At 35.3% G+C, this 14,353-nt stretch overlaps 1 protein-coding gene across 13 annotated transcripts in view; it reads right to left on the bottom strand.

The window, feature by feature from the left end:
- The window catches only part of PUM2 (pumilio RNA binding family member 2), a 95,366-nt gene that overhangs the window by 33,544 nt on the left and 47,469 nt on the right, over positions 1-14,353 (bottom strand). For 12 of the 13 annotated variants that reach the window (XM_077844020.1, XM_077844021.1, XM_077844017.1 and 9 more), the window contains 4 exons: positions 13,294-13,436; positions 11,906-12,035; positions 3,477-3,620; positions 3,069-3,359 (listed from right to left, as the gene is read on the bottom strand). In XM_077844020.1, coding sequence (XP_077700146.1) covers positions 3,069-3,359; positions 3,477-3,620; positions 11,906-12,035; positions 13,294-13,436 — 708 coding nt within the window. The remainder of the gene's footprint in view (positions 1-3,068; positions 3,360-3,476; positions 3,621-11,905; positions 12,036-13,293; positions 13,437-14,353) is intronic. The other variant, XM_077844023.1, reaches the window with a different exon arrangement.

Genomic DNA, 14,353 nt, shown 5'->3' with positions numbered 1-14,353 from the left:
GGTAACCTTTTTCAGGAGAATTTTAAAGTTTCTATTAGGTCTTGGTTTTCTAATCACAAGTCAATTATAAGTAGGTCATTAGGGTATAATGAAAAATTAAGAGAAAAATTAAGCAGAGCACATGGTAGACCAAGTTAAGCTTATAAGATAGAAAATAATTATTCTGGTTTTGCCAAATTCCAGATTCTCATAAAGGAAAAATACTAGGCTCACATAACTGTATGAGGCAAAATATTAAAACACAAGTCAACCTTTTAAACCAGCCAGTGTGGTTTCTGAAAGACTGATCGTATGTTTTATTGAAAATTGCACATTTTAAGGTATCATGTAATAGAGAAGTACTACATAAGCATATGCACTTTAATAGCAAAACCAAATGCAAACACTAATGCAAAAATACCTCTTCTTAAAGTTGCTTTTGGCAAAATTGTCAACATATGCTACATTAACTATGCTAATTTAAAAGGACACTGTCAAAGTGATTGTTCTAGAATATGGCTATATTTAAAATTCCTATTTATTTCAGAAAACAATTTAATTGACAAGGAAAAAGACAAAGGCTCAATAATGAGAGCAATAGCACTGTCATTCCCCTGGCAAATAACCAAAAAAAAACAAAAACAAAAACAAAAAACAAAACAAAACAAAAAAACCCCCACAGTTTTGACACATACAATTTTATTTTCCTCCAAAAAGGAAAAGCCAAGCCAAACATTTAAAAGTATTTCAGAAATAGTTTTATTTTAAACCTTAAAAATCTGGCTCTTTAACCTTTACTATATGCCTAAGTTATCTGCAACAGTGTGATTATAAATATGAAACAAAATATACCTAAAATACCTAAAAGGTTAGACCAACAGTGGAGTTGCTAATCATGTCACCTGTGTATAAAATGTTAAATTACAAGCTTTCAATTGTTACAACACTTTCTAAATAATGGGTCATAGAAAGGAAGATTTAATTACTATATTGATAGCTAAGTTTCCTAGCTGACTGTTATAAGCTGGGGTATTTAACACTGATAAGTGTTAATAACTTTATTATATAGGTAAGAGAATGACTGTGTTGGTTCCACATATGTGCACATAACTATACTATCATTTTAGACTTCATATAGGTATGGAATTGCCATCTTATGAAATGGTAACGGGTAGACTTGTTTTAAGGGTAAACGTATCACACTTGAATGAACTCTCATGAAATGTTCAAGAGGCTATGTCTTGGCATTCAGGAGTGGCAACTGCCAATGCCCTCTGAAGCAAAGTAAACAGAGCCACCTAGACTCGTAGTGAGAATTGCATAAGCATGATTATAAATAAGGGAGGCATGAAGAAGATCAGTTTTTGGGAAAGAGGCTTTTGCAGTAAACATTTGTAGGGAACAAAATGTTCACGCCAACCAGTTCCTGAATGCTGGGGGGAATGATCTTAACAACTAAGAGACAAATGGGAATTTGAAAGAACTGGGTAAGGGGGCCTACAAATCTATTCCAGACCATCAGTGACATATTTTATTAGAAAAGGGAACAGGAGATGTATCAAAGCTCTTGTTTTTCCTGAATTATTTAGAGTCTAGAATCTCTAGTTTAGAAACTAGTTATTTCTACAAAGTTTATCTTTTAAAAATTATATGTTCTTTCAGTTTCCTTCAGCATGTTGGGATTATTTGGGGAAAATGCTTGTCGACCGTATTAGAAACAAAAAACTGAGTCCTATGGGAGTGCTTGGGTAGGGATAAAAATACTGAACTCCAAAAGGAATGAAAAACTCAAATAGGAAAATTAAAGGCCTGAAGAGTCTTCATGTTCATTAGATATTCCCTCAGAAGTTCTTGTGCCCATTCTTTAGGTAACTTTGTGTTCAGTAACAGTGATTATTTCCGTGTTGCACTTCACTATAACAAAAAAGCATTTTGCATCTGAAAGTTTATAAATGTTTTAGCCCATTCCTCTTATAAATATGAATGTTCAAATTCAAAAGATCTTTCCTTAGAAAACCAGCAAACACTTAAAAATGACTGGCTCAAAAAAAAAAAAAAAAAAAAAAGAAAAGAAAAGAAAAAAAGAAAAAAAAAAAAAAAAGGACTGGCTCATGTCAGTTTTGACATTTTCCGCACCAGAAAAGCATACAATTTAAGGCGGTGGGAAAACAGATGAGAAGCAGGTATTAAAGATTCTAAGACTTTACAGAAATAGAAAAATCACCTGAAGTCTGAAAAACTTGCCCTGCCTCTCATGAAGAAAAGGGTGACAATAAAATATATCAATAAAACTGGGTAAGTTGTTTTTCCCCTAATATTTCCTGAATACCCTGGAAACCTCAGAGAATAACAAAGTATGTCAATAGGGAGTTAATGTGGGCCTCTTCTGATTTCACCTAGTGGTTCCTCAGTTACAAAATCAGTTTGTGTGGGGAAATTATTTTGTAAAGCTATTTCAAATTTAAAATTTTAAGTATTATATATGAAACTAAGATATGGGAAGAAACACGCTTTTAAATTAATTTTGAGTGATAAAGGCCACATTGTTTAACCTAAAAGATAAGCATACTAGTAGTTTCTTAGGGGCTTCTGTTTAGAACATTTCATTATATTTTATTTTTATATATTATACAAACTAAAGAAAATCATAATGAGCTACTAACATTTAATAAGAATAAACCATCTAATAAGCACACAAAGACAATTATTACTTTAAAACACCAGAAATTTAAGATGGCAAAATATTTACTTCCTCAACATTATGTAGAGAATAAAGAAGAGCTAGTAATTAACTTAAAATATACTGCTGTAAGCAAACCTCAATAAAACAAAAATTATAGGAACACTATTCTTAAAGCTAAGGGAAAATGTATTCTGAGTAAAAGATGGGCAGCTTGAAATGAGCAAAACATTCATAAAACTTAAAAGATGTGCTGGAGGTAGACTTTTTCTACAAAATTAAACAAACCAGTATTTTAGTCCTGTCCTTTCTACACTACAAGCTACTTATTAATGTTTACCTTATTATCAAAAACATATATATACCTCATATAAACTTAAGAGTACACTCATGATAAAAGGCAACTTACCTGATGAACCAAATCCACTGAGGGCTGAGCCTATAGCAGCACCCAAAGAGCTACTGCTTCCAAAGCCAAGAGATGTACTTCCAGGTTGGCCAGGTCCGTGAGAAAATAAAGAACTGCTCTGGGAGCTACTAGTCAAAGAAGTGCTCCCATAAAATGAATTAGACTGCAGATTCGTGCTTGGCGGCTGCTGCTGCTGCTGCTGCTGTGGTGGCTGAGTGCCAATTGGCCGAAAAAGACCATTTGTGCTGCCTGTAAGACTATTTGCAGTCCCTCCAGCTGCTGCGGCCGCTGCTGGAAAATAAATTTCAGATACTTCTTGAAACTATCCAAAAGACTATTCTCTATTTTTAAAATATCTTAAAGAACACCAGAAAAAATATTATCCCTGAAAACATCACTTAAACTTACCAGCTTGTGCTGCTGCTGAACTAATTAAAACAGGTGCTGGAGCCATTAAACGAACTGGAGCTCCAAGGCCAGTTCTTGCTCCAGGGCCAACCACCAAGGCACCAGTCTGATCATAATAGGCAGTTGGAGCTAGTACTTGATAGCCTAGACAATATTAAAACAAATGTTTACTAATGAAGACATTTATTATAGAACACATGCATGTTTATTTCCCCTTTATTTGTTTTTCATCAACCAGAAAATATAATTATATACTGTTAACATAAAACCCTTAGGTAGTTATGAAAAGCAAACACATTTGAGAAAGTATTACTTACTAAATATATGGAAATGTAATACAGAGTGTAAGTAAAATTGTTTTCTTTAAATTTTAAGAGATGCCTTCCACTCAAGGACCACAGAATGATGAGGTACTTTCTTTGATACAGAAACTATAGACTATCAAGCACTGATACTTTATATGATCTGAAGAGAAACCAGAGCATTCAAGCACTGATACTTGAAAAATATTACCTATTAGTTCTGAAAGAAAGATGGGAAAACTAGGGGATGTGAGGTAGAACACTGTAAGAAATATTTATTATTCAATTTTAATAAAGTTCTAAACCAACTGCTTCATTACCAGCATCCCCATAGATTTTCATTTGTAAGCATTCATTTAAAAATGTAAATTATATAAACACATACTTTAAAATCATAAGGTCACAACCTTTTTGTAAAGGTTCTTGAGCTAAAGTTTGGATAACTATCATGCACGCATTATTAGTTTTATTATAGCTTTAAGTACAAGGCAGGTGACAATTTGCATGATTTAGGAAAGTTTACTCTTAGCAGCCTTTCTCAGTGGGGAGTCCTTAACTACAGAACAGAAAGTAACGATTTTGAACAGAAATATGACTATTTTGCCAATTCTACCAAGGACGGTATATAACAAGTACCATTCTAGATGCACAAAAGAGAAGTTAACTACACAGAAGAGATACTTTAAGGCAGGAAAGCTTTTCCCCTCCCAGAAGTCAGGTTGAGAAAGGCATGACAAACAAGGAATAAGGTTCAACAGTCTGACATTCATTTGCTAAAAGGCACTGGCAACCTCTGATAGCTTTAAGTTTGAAAACTACCTTCACCACTTGGGTCAACACTCTCACATGCGAAGGATGTTTTTAATTACAGTATTCTGTTTTGCAATTATACTTTCATTATAAATGAATATAAATTAGGAGGACCAGCCAATTAGACACAGAGGGCAAGACATATAGGGCAAAATCTAGGAGGGAATGCAGAGCTTCTAAACCCTCTCCTCACGGAATGAATGTGATAAATCTGAGAAGAAATTATTAGATATCCAACTGGAAATGCCAAATAGGATATAGAAATCTCAATTTTAGAAGAGAGGTCCAGGCTAGAGCTATAAAGGATAAAATCACCAAGAAAATGAAAAAGGAATCTATGGACAGAGTACTTCACAGTAAGAGGTTGGAGAGAGAAGGAACCAGGGAAGAGACTACGAAGGAATAACCAGTAAAGAAGGAAAGGAAATTAGAACGAAATTAGAAAAATGTGGTCTCTTGGCAGGCCAAAGAAAAAAGAATTTCAATGAAGGCTAAGTGATCAACAATGTCAAATGCTGCTAAAACCTATTAAGAGTTGAGAACTGACCAATGGGTTTAGCAACATGGAAGTCATTATGGCGGGATGAAAGCCAAACTGTGAGGAATTGAGTCAAGAATGGGAGAACCACAAACAAGTACAGACAATGCTTCTGAGGAGTTCTGCTGCAAAAAGGGCCACAGGGAGAAAGGGAATGTTGACTCTAATTTTTTCTTTACAGTACAGAGAAGGTACTTTATTAGCAAAGCACAATACTTTCTTTAAAAATTTACTGTTATTGTGAAATAAAACACATAAAGAGTACAAAACTCAAAAGTACAGTATAAAGACTACCACAACAAAAAAATGATAACCATCCAAGTTAAGAAACAGAAGAGTGCTCAGTACCCTACCTCTCATATGTCCGTCCCTGCTCTACCAAACCTCCTCTTTCTTTGTGTTACATACCACCCTACTACCCATATCTGCCTCCCTCCTTAACCATCATTTGGTTTGGATTTAAAAAAAAATTTTTTTTAAAGATTTTATTTATCCATGAGAGACACAGAGAGATGCAGAGAGGGAGGCAGAGACACAGGCAGAGGGAGAAGCAGGCTCCATGCAGGGAGCCTGACGTGGGACTCGATCCCGGGTCTCCAGGATCAGGCCCTGGGCTGAAGGCGGGCTGCCCTGGATTCAAATTTTTCATGTATGATTCATTCACGTGGTTGTATACAGATACGCATTTCCATTATAGTGTAGCACCTCAATGGATGGATACCACAATGCATTTATCTGTTCTACATTTATATTGGTCCCTGTTGGGGGACACTGCCAATAGTACTGCCATAAACATTTCGGTGTGTGTTTCCTTGTCTGTTAAGTGCACATATTTCTCTATATCTATTAAAGGAGTGGACACTCTGTGCAATTTACATTTTTACTAATTTGGTATTAGTTTCCACTGCTCTGTGACTTTATTATTTTTTAAAAAGACTTTATTTATTCATGAGAGACAGACATAGGCAGAGGGAAAAGCAGGCTCCCTGCAGGGAGCTTGATGAGGAACTCAATTCCAGGACCCCAGGAACATGACCTGAACTAAAGGCAGATGCTCAACCACTGAGCCACCCAGGCCCCCCTGCTCTGTGACTTTAACAACACTTTATATTCTCAGACTTTTACATCTGGCTAATCCAGAAAATATGCAGAAGTAATGTTATGTATTTGATTTTCTTTACCCATACTAAGGAGGATGAGCATCTTTCCATATAACTGGGCATCTGGATTTTCTTTTAGGAGAGGTTTGTTCCAGTCTTTTGCCCATTTTCCTATTGGGATGACTTATCTCACCTGTTTAGAATTCTTTATGTTGTATCTAACTCTTTCACTATTTTAACATATGGCAAGTATCTTCTTCCACTGCTACCTGACCCTCAGGGCTGGCACCGAGGAGGAGAGCAGAGGGAGAGGAAGAAGTAGGACTCCCCTTCCCTCCCCTCCCAGCCCAGCAGGGAACCCAACCCTGGCTGAATCCCAGGACTACAGGATCATGACGGAGTCAAAGGCAGTCGCTTAATCACTTGAGCCACTGGGGCACCTATATTATTTTTTAAATGTAGCATATTATCTTTATGAGTCTTTGTTTTAAAAGTATTTGGATATTTGTAAGGATCTGTAATTTTAAAGTGGATTTTATAAAGAGATGAAGACTAAGAAACATTACAATAGAATGATTTTGACTTTCTAATCAATCTGAATTTAGTTATCTTTTTATTTCTATTTTTAATATTTAAGTTCCTGGCTTTTATTAATGTTTCAATTTTTTAAACCTTTTTTAAAAATTTTTTTAAATTTATGATAGTAAGAGAGAGAGAGAGAGAGAGGCAGAGACACAAGCAGAGGGAGAAGCAGGCTTCATGCACCAGGAGCCCGACGTGGGATTCGATCCCAGGTCTCCAGGATCGCGCCCTGGGCTAAAGGCAGGCGCCAAACCGCTGCACCACCCAGGGATCCTAATGTTTCAATTTTTTAATTTAAATTCCAGTTAGTTAACATATAGTATAATACTGGTTTCAGGAGAAGCATTTAAGTGCTTCATCACTTACAGGTAATACCCAGAAGTTCATCAACAAACACCCACCTCCTCAAAAACAAAACAAAACAAAAAAACCTCCACACCTTCCTCAGTACCCATCCCTCCACCCATCCTCAGTTTGTTCTCTATAATTAAGAGTCTCTCTTATGGTTTGCCTCCCTCTCCTCTTTTTTCCTTTCCTCTAGGTTCATCTGTTTTGTTTCTTAAATTCCACATAAGTGAAATCATATGTTACGTCTTTCTCTGACTTATTTCCCTTAGCATAATAACTCGAGCTCCATCTACATGGTTGCAAATGGCAAGATTTCATTCTTTCTGATGGCTGAGTAATATTCCATCATGTATGTATACATCACATCTTCTTTATCCATTCATCAGTCAATGGACATTTGGTCTTGTCATTTAGTTCAAAAGTTTCTAATTTCTACTCAATCTTTTTATTACTGAGAGACTCTAATAAGATACAGGGCTTTAAAAAAGAAATGGTCCCCACACTCAAGAACTGTACAACATAGTAGAGGAGGTAATGTACTATTTCCTTAATTCTAAGATGCCACTTTAAGACACGACACCAATCTACTAACTGACCTTCAAGGAGAAATAGAAAAAAAGCTGTTCCACTTAAATTCTAAGACATTTTCTACTTTTATTTTTATTTTTTTTTCATTTTTTTTATATATATTTTTTTCATTTTCTACTTTTAAACATGGCAAAGTAAGTGCAGAATTGAGTAAGTGCACAAAAAACTAAATGAAATGCAAGGCAGAAGGAAGTACTAAAGAAAGGTACAAGTTATGTGCTACAGGAAGGGAAAAGAGTAATTACTGATAAAAAAGCACTAGGAAAGAAAGACCAGGGAAGGCTTCGTGGAAAGGATATTAAAGGATGTGAAGCAAAGCTAATTACAAAATGTTTATAAAGCTATGTTAAAGAAAGGAAAATGTTAAACTCTATATATCCCAATTTTGTTTAAAATGTATACCTAGGAAAAGTCAATTGAAAAGTCATTAACTAGGGCTACAGGCATTTTGTGTGTGTGTGTGGGGGGGGGCAGTATATGATCTAGTGTATTAAAGTGTAGGATTATAGAAGGATACTATCAACTACATAGTTTGGGACTAGATCACTAAAAATCTTAAGAACCAGAATGGTATAAACTAACTTGTATTTTTGAAATGTAACTAAAAGGAGAAGAAAACGACGTAAAGATTAGAGGCCGAATTAGTGGGAGGATAAGGAAGAGGCTAAACAAGAATAGCAGAGATGAAAACAAATGAATGGGGATCCCTGGGTGGCGCAGCGGTTTGGCGCCTGCCTTTGGCCCAGGTCGTGATCCTGGAGACCCGGGATCGAGTCCCACGTCGGGCTCCCGGTGCATGGAGCCTGCTTCTCCCTCTGCCTATGTCTCTGCCTCTCTCTCTCTCTGTGACTATCATACAAAAAAAAAAAAAATAAAAAAAGAAAACAAATGAATGTGGGACAGAATGATTAAGAACTGACGAGTTACTGAACATGGAACATAGAAGAAAATCAAGAGTTAAATATGATTTTGAGGCTAAAACCAAAAGTTTCTAGTTCAAGAGATAGTGGACAGCCTTGAGGGCATGGGACCAAGTGCACTTGCCTTGCTGAGGCACCTGGATGGGGGTGTCTCTGGCCCATTGGTCCAGGGCAAGGGTGCAACACAGAAACTGTTTGCTGGCTCCTCTCTTCCTCTCAACCCCTCTGCAATACTCCTAGGTAAAAGTGGCCAAAGCGAGGCTCTGAGAGCAATGTTTGAGCTCCCGCTCCAAGTAATGAATTCATCTTAATAGTTTTGGAATAGGCTTTCCTTATAGTTTGTACTTCAAGACTAAGAACATTTAAAAGAGGAAAACTGCATAGCTCACCTATAGCCAGCTTGACAGCATAATTTTTAGGAGTCAAGAATCAACACTGGGTTATTTTAAGATTAAGCCTTGAAAGTCCACTTGCATGTCACACAGGCATGTGCACATGTGAACATGAAAATGATCTTCCATCAAGGAGACTTCTCTCGTCACCTATGGAGACTTCTCTCTTCAGCTAAATCAACATAAGTGGTTCAAAGAGACCCCTTCCTATCTGACCAAACTCAGCCATGCAAATATTAACACCATCTTTCTGAGCAAGGAGTAAAGCTGAACAAAGGTGGCCTGATCATCCCTTTCTGCTTGTACCACCGAGTAGTCCCCTCTAGGATGGCCACCAACATGCAGGCCATGCCCTGTAGAAGGGTACCTGGCTGAGATACCCAATGAGAGCTGAAGTCCTACCAGGCTCCACTCATCAAGCTGAGTTTATGGAACTATGGTTGTATCTACTCAGATGATGTGGCTCCTTTTCTATGTTGTACCAAGGCATCCTGCCTGTATGGGCTAGGGGCAGTTCTGACCATCCCAGTACCATATCCCAGCTGTACCCAGGATTACATGCCTTACCTCAGGTGGAATGAAGATTCTCATCAACAGATTAGGGTTATTGTAAAAAATGAAATGTTTGACTCAAATTGAAATTAGTTTCAAAGATAAAACTCAAAATATTACTATGGATATGAATTATGTGTACATATAGTTAAGTGGATACATTTTATGTATCAAATATTAGCACAACTTAAACTTAGTAAATGTTGAAAATAAAACTTGTGGGTGTTGGGTAAAAAATAGTAGTGAAATAAAGTAAACAATAATAAGATAAATCTAGGACAGAGTTCATTTTTTTGACATTGTCGGTTTGAGGAGTGCTTGGAACACACACATGGTAATTCTGATACAAAGGCAAAAATGTGTTAGGTGTTCAGAAAAGAATCCAAGATATAGATGGATTTATAGTTTACTGGTCTAGAGATGATAGCTGAAAAGATGAAAGTAGATACTCCCGCCCCACACACATACACACAAAAAAAGTAAAGTATCTATTGTTCCAATATTGAAAGTTAAGTTCAAAGAGAAAAGTGAACTTGGTCACGGTCATATGACTAAGTGATACAGCAATTTGGCAGACTTGACTCCAAAGCATCTAGTCACTAAGCCAGACTATCTTCCATGTTTAAGGATCTACACAGAGGAAAGGGAGACTGATTAAAAGAAACAATGAGAAAGGTAGGAAAGCCAGGAGAATAAAGTATCAGAGAAGGTAGTGAAATGGTAGAGAGGAGTGTAGAGAGTTGAACATAGTCAATATGATGAAATACAACAAAGAACTGATAAAAGTAAGAATGGAGGAGAGGTCATATTTTGCAATTGTTATTGAGTTAATATTAGGGTTACTGTAAAGGAATCATGAAGGCAAGCCTTAAAAGAAGGGAGGGATAGAAAGAGGAGCCCAGAGTAATCTCAGCAGTGTCATCCATAAACTCTCAGCTCAGTTCCCTTTAGCCCTGTCTTCATGTCCCTCTACGTGTCTACAACTTCAGCTTCACAGTACATTTTCAAAGATCTCTAATCCACAATGGCTCCAGGAAAGCAGCTTCCCTGAAGCCAGTACATAGCTGTGGTAAAGGAAAAAAAAGAAAGAAAGAAAGAAAAAGAACAAAAAGAAAATTACAAGAACACTCTCATTCTATTATTTGTACTTCAGGGACCGCAGTATTAACATCTTCTCTTTATTCAGAGGGCTAGACAAGATGATAAAATCAGACCTTAGAATCTCAGAGAAAATAGAATAAATGAGAAAAAAATAGAATAAACGCAATTAAGAAATCCTTAAAAAAAACACACACACAGAAGTATTCAGCAGCATGTAATACATAAAAGAAACCCTCACAATTTTTTCCAATACATTAAACACATTTCCTAAATGATTTGAATAGAAAATTTAACTATATTACAATTAAATGGAAACCAGAACACACATTTCACTAATAAATAATCTATACAGTTATAGAAGTAACTACTCATAGACTAAAAGTAAAAGAACAGCATACTTAAAAAACAAAGTGAGTCTAGGAGTATGAAGAAACAGGAAGTGACTCATTACCTATTGATAGTCAAGTGTAGTTTTAAATTTCACTTTAAAAAAATATAACAAGTGCTGCTTTTATTGGATTAAGAAAAATAATTTCCTTCCATTATTATTAATTTTACAGTATAAGTAATTTTGCAGTAATTTTGTATCTGGTTTCATAAAAATCTACTTCACCAAAAAAATGTATTTTTGGCCCTTTCTAAAAGTTGTGCTGTGGTAATGGGAAAGAACTTTTATAAATTTCTTTGCATTAGGCTTTCATAGGCATATTTTAGTAGACACTATCAGGTTATAAATAACAATAGTTTAAAATACTACAAATGACCTGAACACAATGGAACAAATGTTCAAAGTGGAAAAATTAAGCTGCAAGTTTTTCAATATTAACTAAATGACTTTCTTATTCTGCAGCAATGACAAACTGAGGTTTTATTTTACATGCCAACTCTAATTAATTGATTTTATTTCTTGAAGCAGTAATTCTGGGCTATGTTAAGTTGGGAAAATGCTATGGCTTTATCCCATACACCAATGAAGGAAAAATGGATGTATAGAGAATTCTAGTACATGTATGCCATCTCTGTTATTAATTCTCACAAATAGTACTGATTTCAACTATTGGCATCTGAGTTCTAAATAACTTATTGAAAGGCAGGCAAGACTTTTAAGACATTTCTTGATTTTTTTCACTCTTCAATGTGTCTACATTTAACATTTTTAAACCTATGCAAGTTTCTACAATTAACTAACTATATACCTGGCATGCCGGTAGCAAGACCCTGACCAAAAGCCAAAGTTGGATTTGCTGCTGCAAGCGATTCTGCCTGCTGCCCTTGTTGGCCCTGATTGGGAGTAAGAGGGCGCTGACCTGCTCCAGCACGGAGAACCTACAAAGGACAAATGATTTCCTTAAAAATGGAATTATAAAATAACAGATAAATAAATTTATCCCAGACAACTCTTTACATACGACAGTCTCTGGATATTCTTTGAACATATTTATACGCAATGAAATGTTGATTTAACATGAAAAAAACCAAAATATTTCAAATAAAAAACAATCACTGGCTCTTGACAACTAGAACAATCTACTAAGTAACATGGAGATTCTAGAAGGCCTTTGGGAAAAATTATTTCTAGTATTTGTGCTCTTTAACTTACCAGTGCAGTATTAAAAATTAAATTTATTTAAAGAGGGGAATGGCAAAATCTTAGATCATATTAATTTCACAAAAATAGATAAACAATTCAGTACAAGGGGGATTCATTGTTAACATCACTCATGTAAGTAGGCCTGACATGTAGGTGTATTGTTCAGGTAGTATGATATTTTCATGTTTCCCCAAAGAAGATATAGGTTAAAAAACAATTAAATGATGCTGTGGTATAATCTACAAGGACTAGGCCAAAGGACAACTTCAACAAAACATCAATATAGTATTAAAGTATATAAAGGAAATTTAGAATAAAAATTAACTGCCAAATAACACTATACTTATCATTAAGTTGCTTCTTTGGTATAAATATGAAGAATTTGACTGTCAGAATTCTGAATCATCCATAGTGTTTTTTTATATATATATATTATTTTTTTTTGTTCTACATTTATTAAAATAGTTCCAGGAAAGCGGCCCCGGTGGGAGGGTGGGGGGTGGAGAATGACCTTTGTAATAAACATTTTCTATTTTAAGATTTTAAATATAACCCTTAGTGAAAATATTTCATCTTTCAACTTTTTCATCTTCCTTAAAAATATAAAGTACCCAAAATAGAAAGTACTCTTTCTGGTTATATATATATAATATAATATTTAAAATAGTAAGTTAAATGCCCAGAAGGAAATGAAGCGGTAACTATTTTGATAGGAAAATAAATTAGCATACTTTAAGAGGTGATGAAAAGAAAATAAAAAATCGCTACAGATTTCAAGATGGTTTCAATAACAGAAACGTAGAAATGGAATACATCCAAATCTTTAAATTCATATAATACCAATTAGGAAAAAAAACCATGAAATCAATACTTTATACCAATTATATACTAGGTACTGTACTACATATTGAAGATGAAAAGACACAGATCTTGACAACAAGGCACTCATGGAATTTCAAAGACTCCATTAACTTAATGAAGGCAGGCCTATACCTGTTGCTGTCCAGGCTGAGCTTGTGATGCTGCTTGCTGATTTGCTGTGTTGTTTGCCGCAGCTGCAGCTTGTTGCTGAAATAAATTGGCTGGATACACCCCCCACGGAACACCATAATACTGAGGTGGAACCACCGCTGGACCTAAACCCCACACCCCACCCCACCCCCCAAAGAAAAAGTTACTTACATTTTATAAATGAGGTCAGTTACCAATAGATCATAAAAGGGAGCAGTGTATAAGACTTAGAGCAAATGTCCTTATAATCCTCTACCCACTTACACCTGCTACATACCATTTGTTTCTGGTTCTATTAGGGGGACAGTCTCATTCAGTATGATTATTAAATATTCAGGAGTGACAGCAGTGGCCTTCATGGATATAGTAAAGCTAAAGTTAAGAGGACCAATGAATTGACAGGACACAGCCATCTATGCAACATTTACTGAATGTCAGTTTATAGATTTAATGCTGACCAACACATAATACATTTAGGGAACACTAAATTTCATAAAACTCTATGATATACTAGGTTCAATTCAAATTCTCTTAAGGTTATTTTCTGACTACTGAATAGAATTACAAAAATAAAAACACTTTTATCTTTTTATTTGCAATCTATAATGTAAAACTAGGGAATATTCTGATACCAAGCTTACTGCAAGCGTTATTTGAATTGTAAATCTTGAATTTAAAAATATTTTTAATTAAGTTTCTACTAAAACTATTCTTCACATTTGAAACAGAATTAGCCACAATTCTCACAAAACCACCGAAAATCACATGAAAACAAATGAAACATCAGTGTTTATATAGTTAGGAAAATGGAACTAGTGAGTCAAGACAAGAAAGAACTAAGTGATAGAATCAGAGAGGGAAACAGACATGGGAAAGCAAACTAGGAAAAATAGAATGAATTGTTCTTGCTCTATTCTACTTTATTCAAGATAACATTTACTTCCAGGAGAGAAATAGCATTATACACAATAAGCCCCATCATTAAGCTGATGAATAAGATGTCATGATTACTGACTGATAAAACAAAGATGCCCTAAAATTC

This window comes from Canis aureus, chromosome 12, assembly GCF_053574225.1.
Source record: "Canis aureus isolate CA01 chromosome 12, VMU_Caureus_v.1.0, whole genome shotgun sequence".
NCBI lineage: Eukaryota > Metazoa > Chordata > Mammalia > Carnivora > Canidae > Canis > Canis aureus.
Note: the sequence above shows the minus strand (reverse complement) of the source record. Positions and strands in the feature narration are given on the sequence as shown.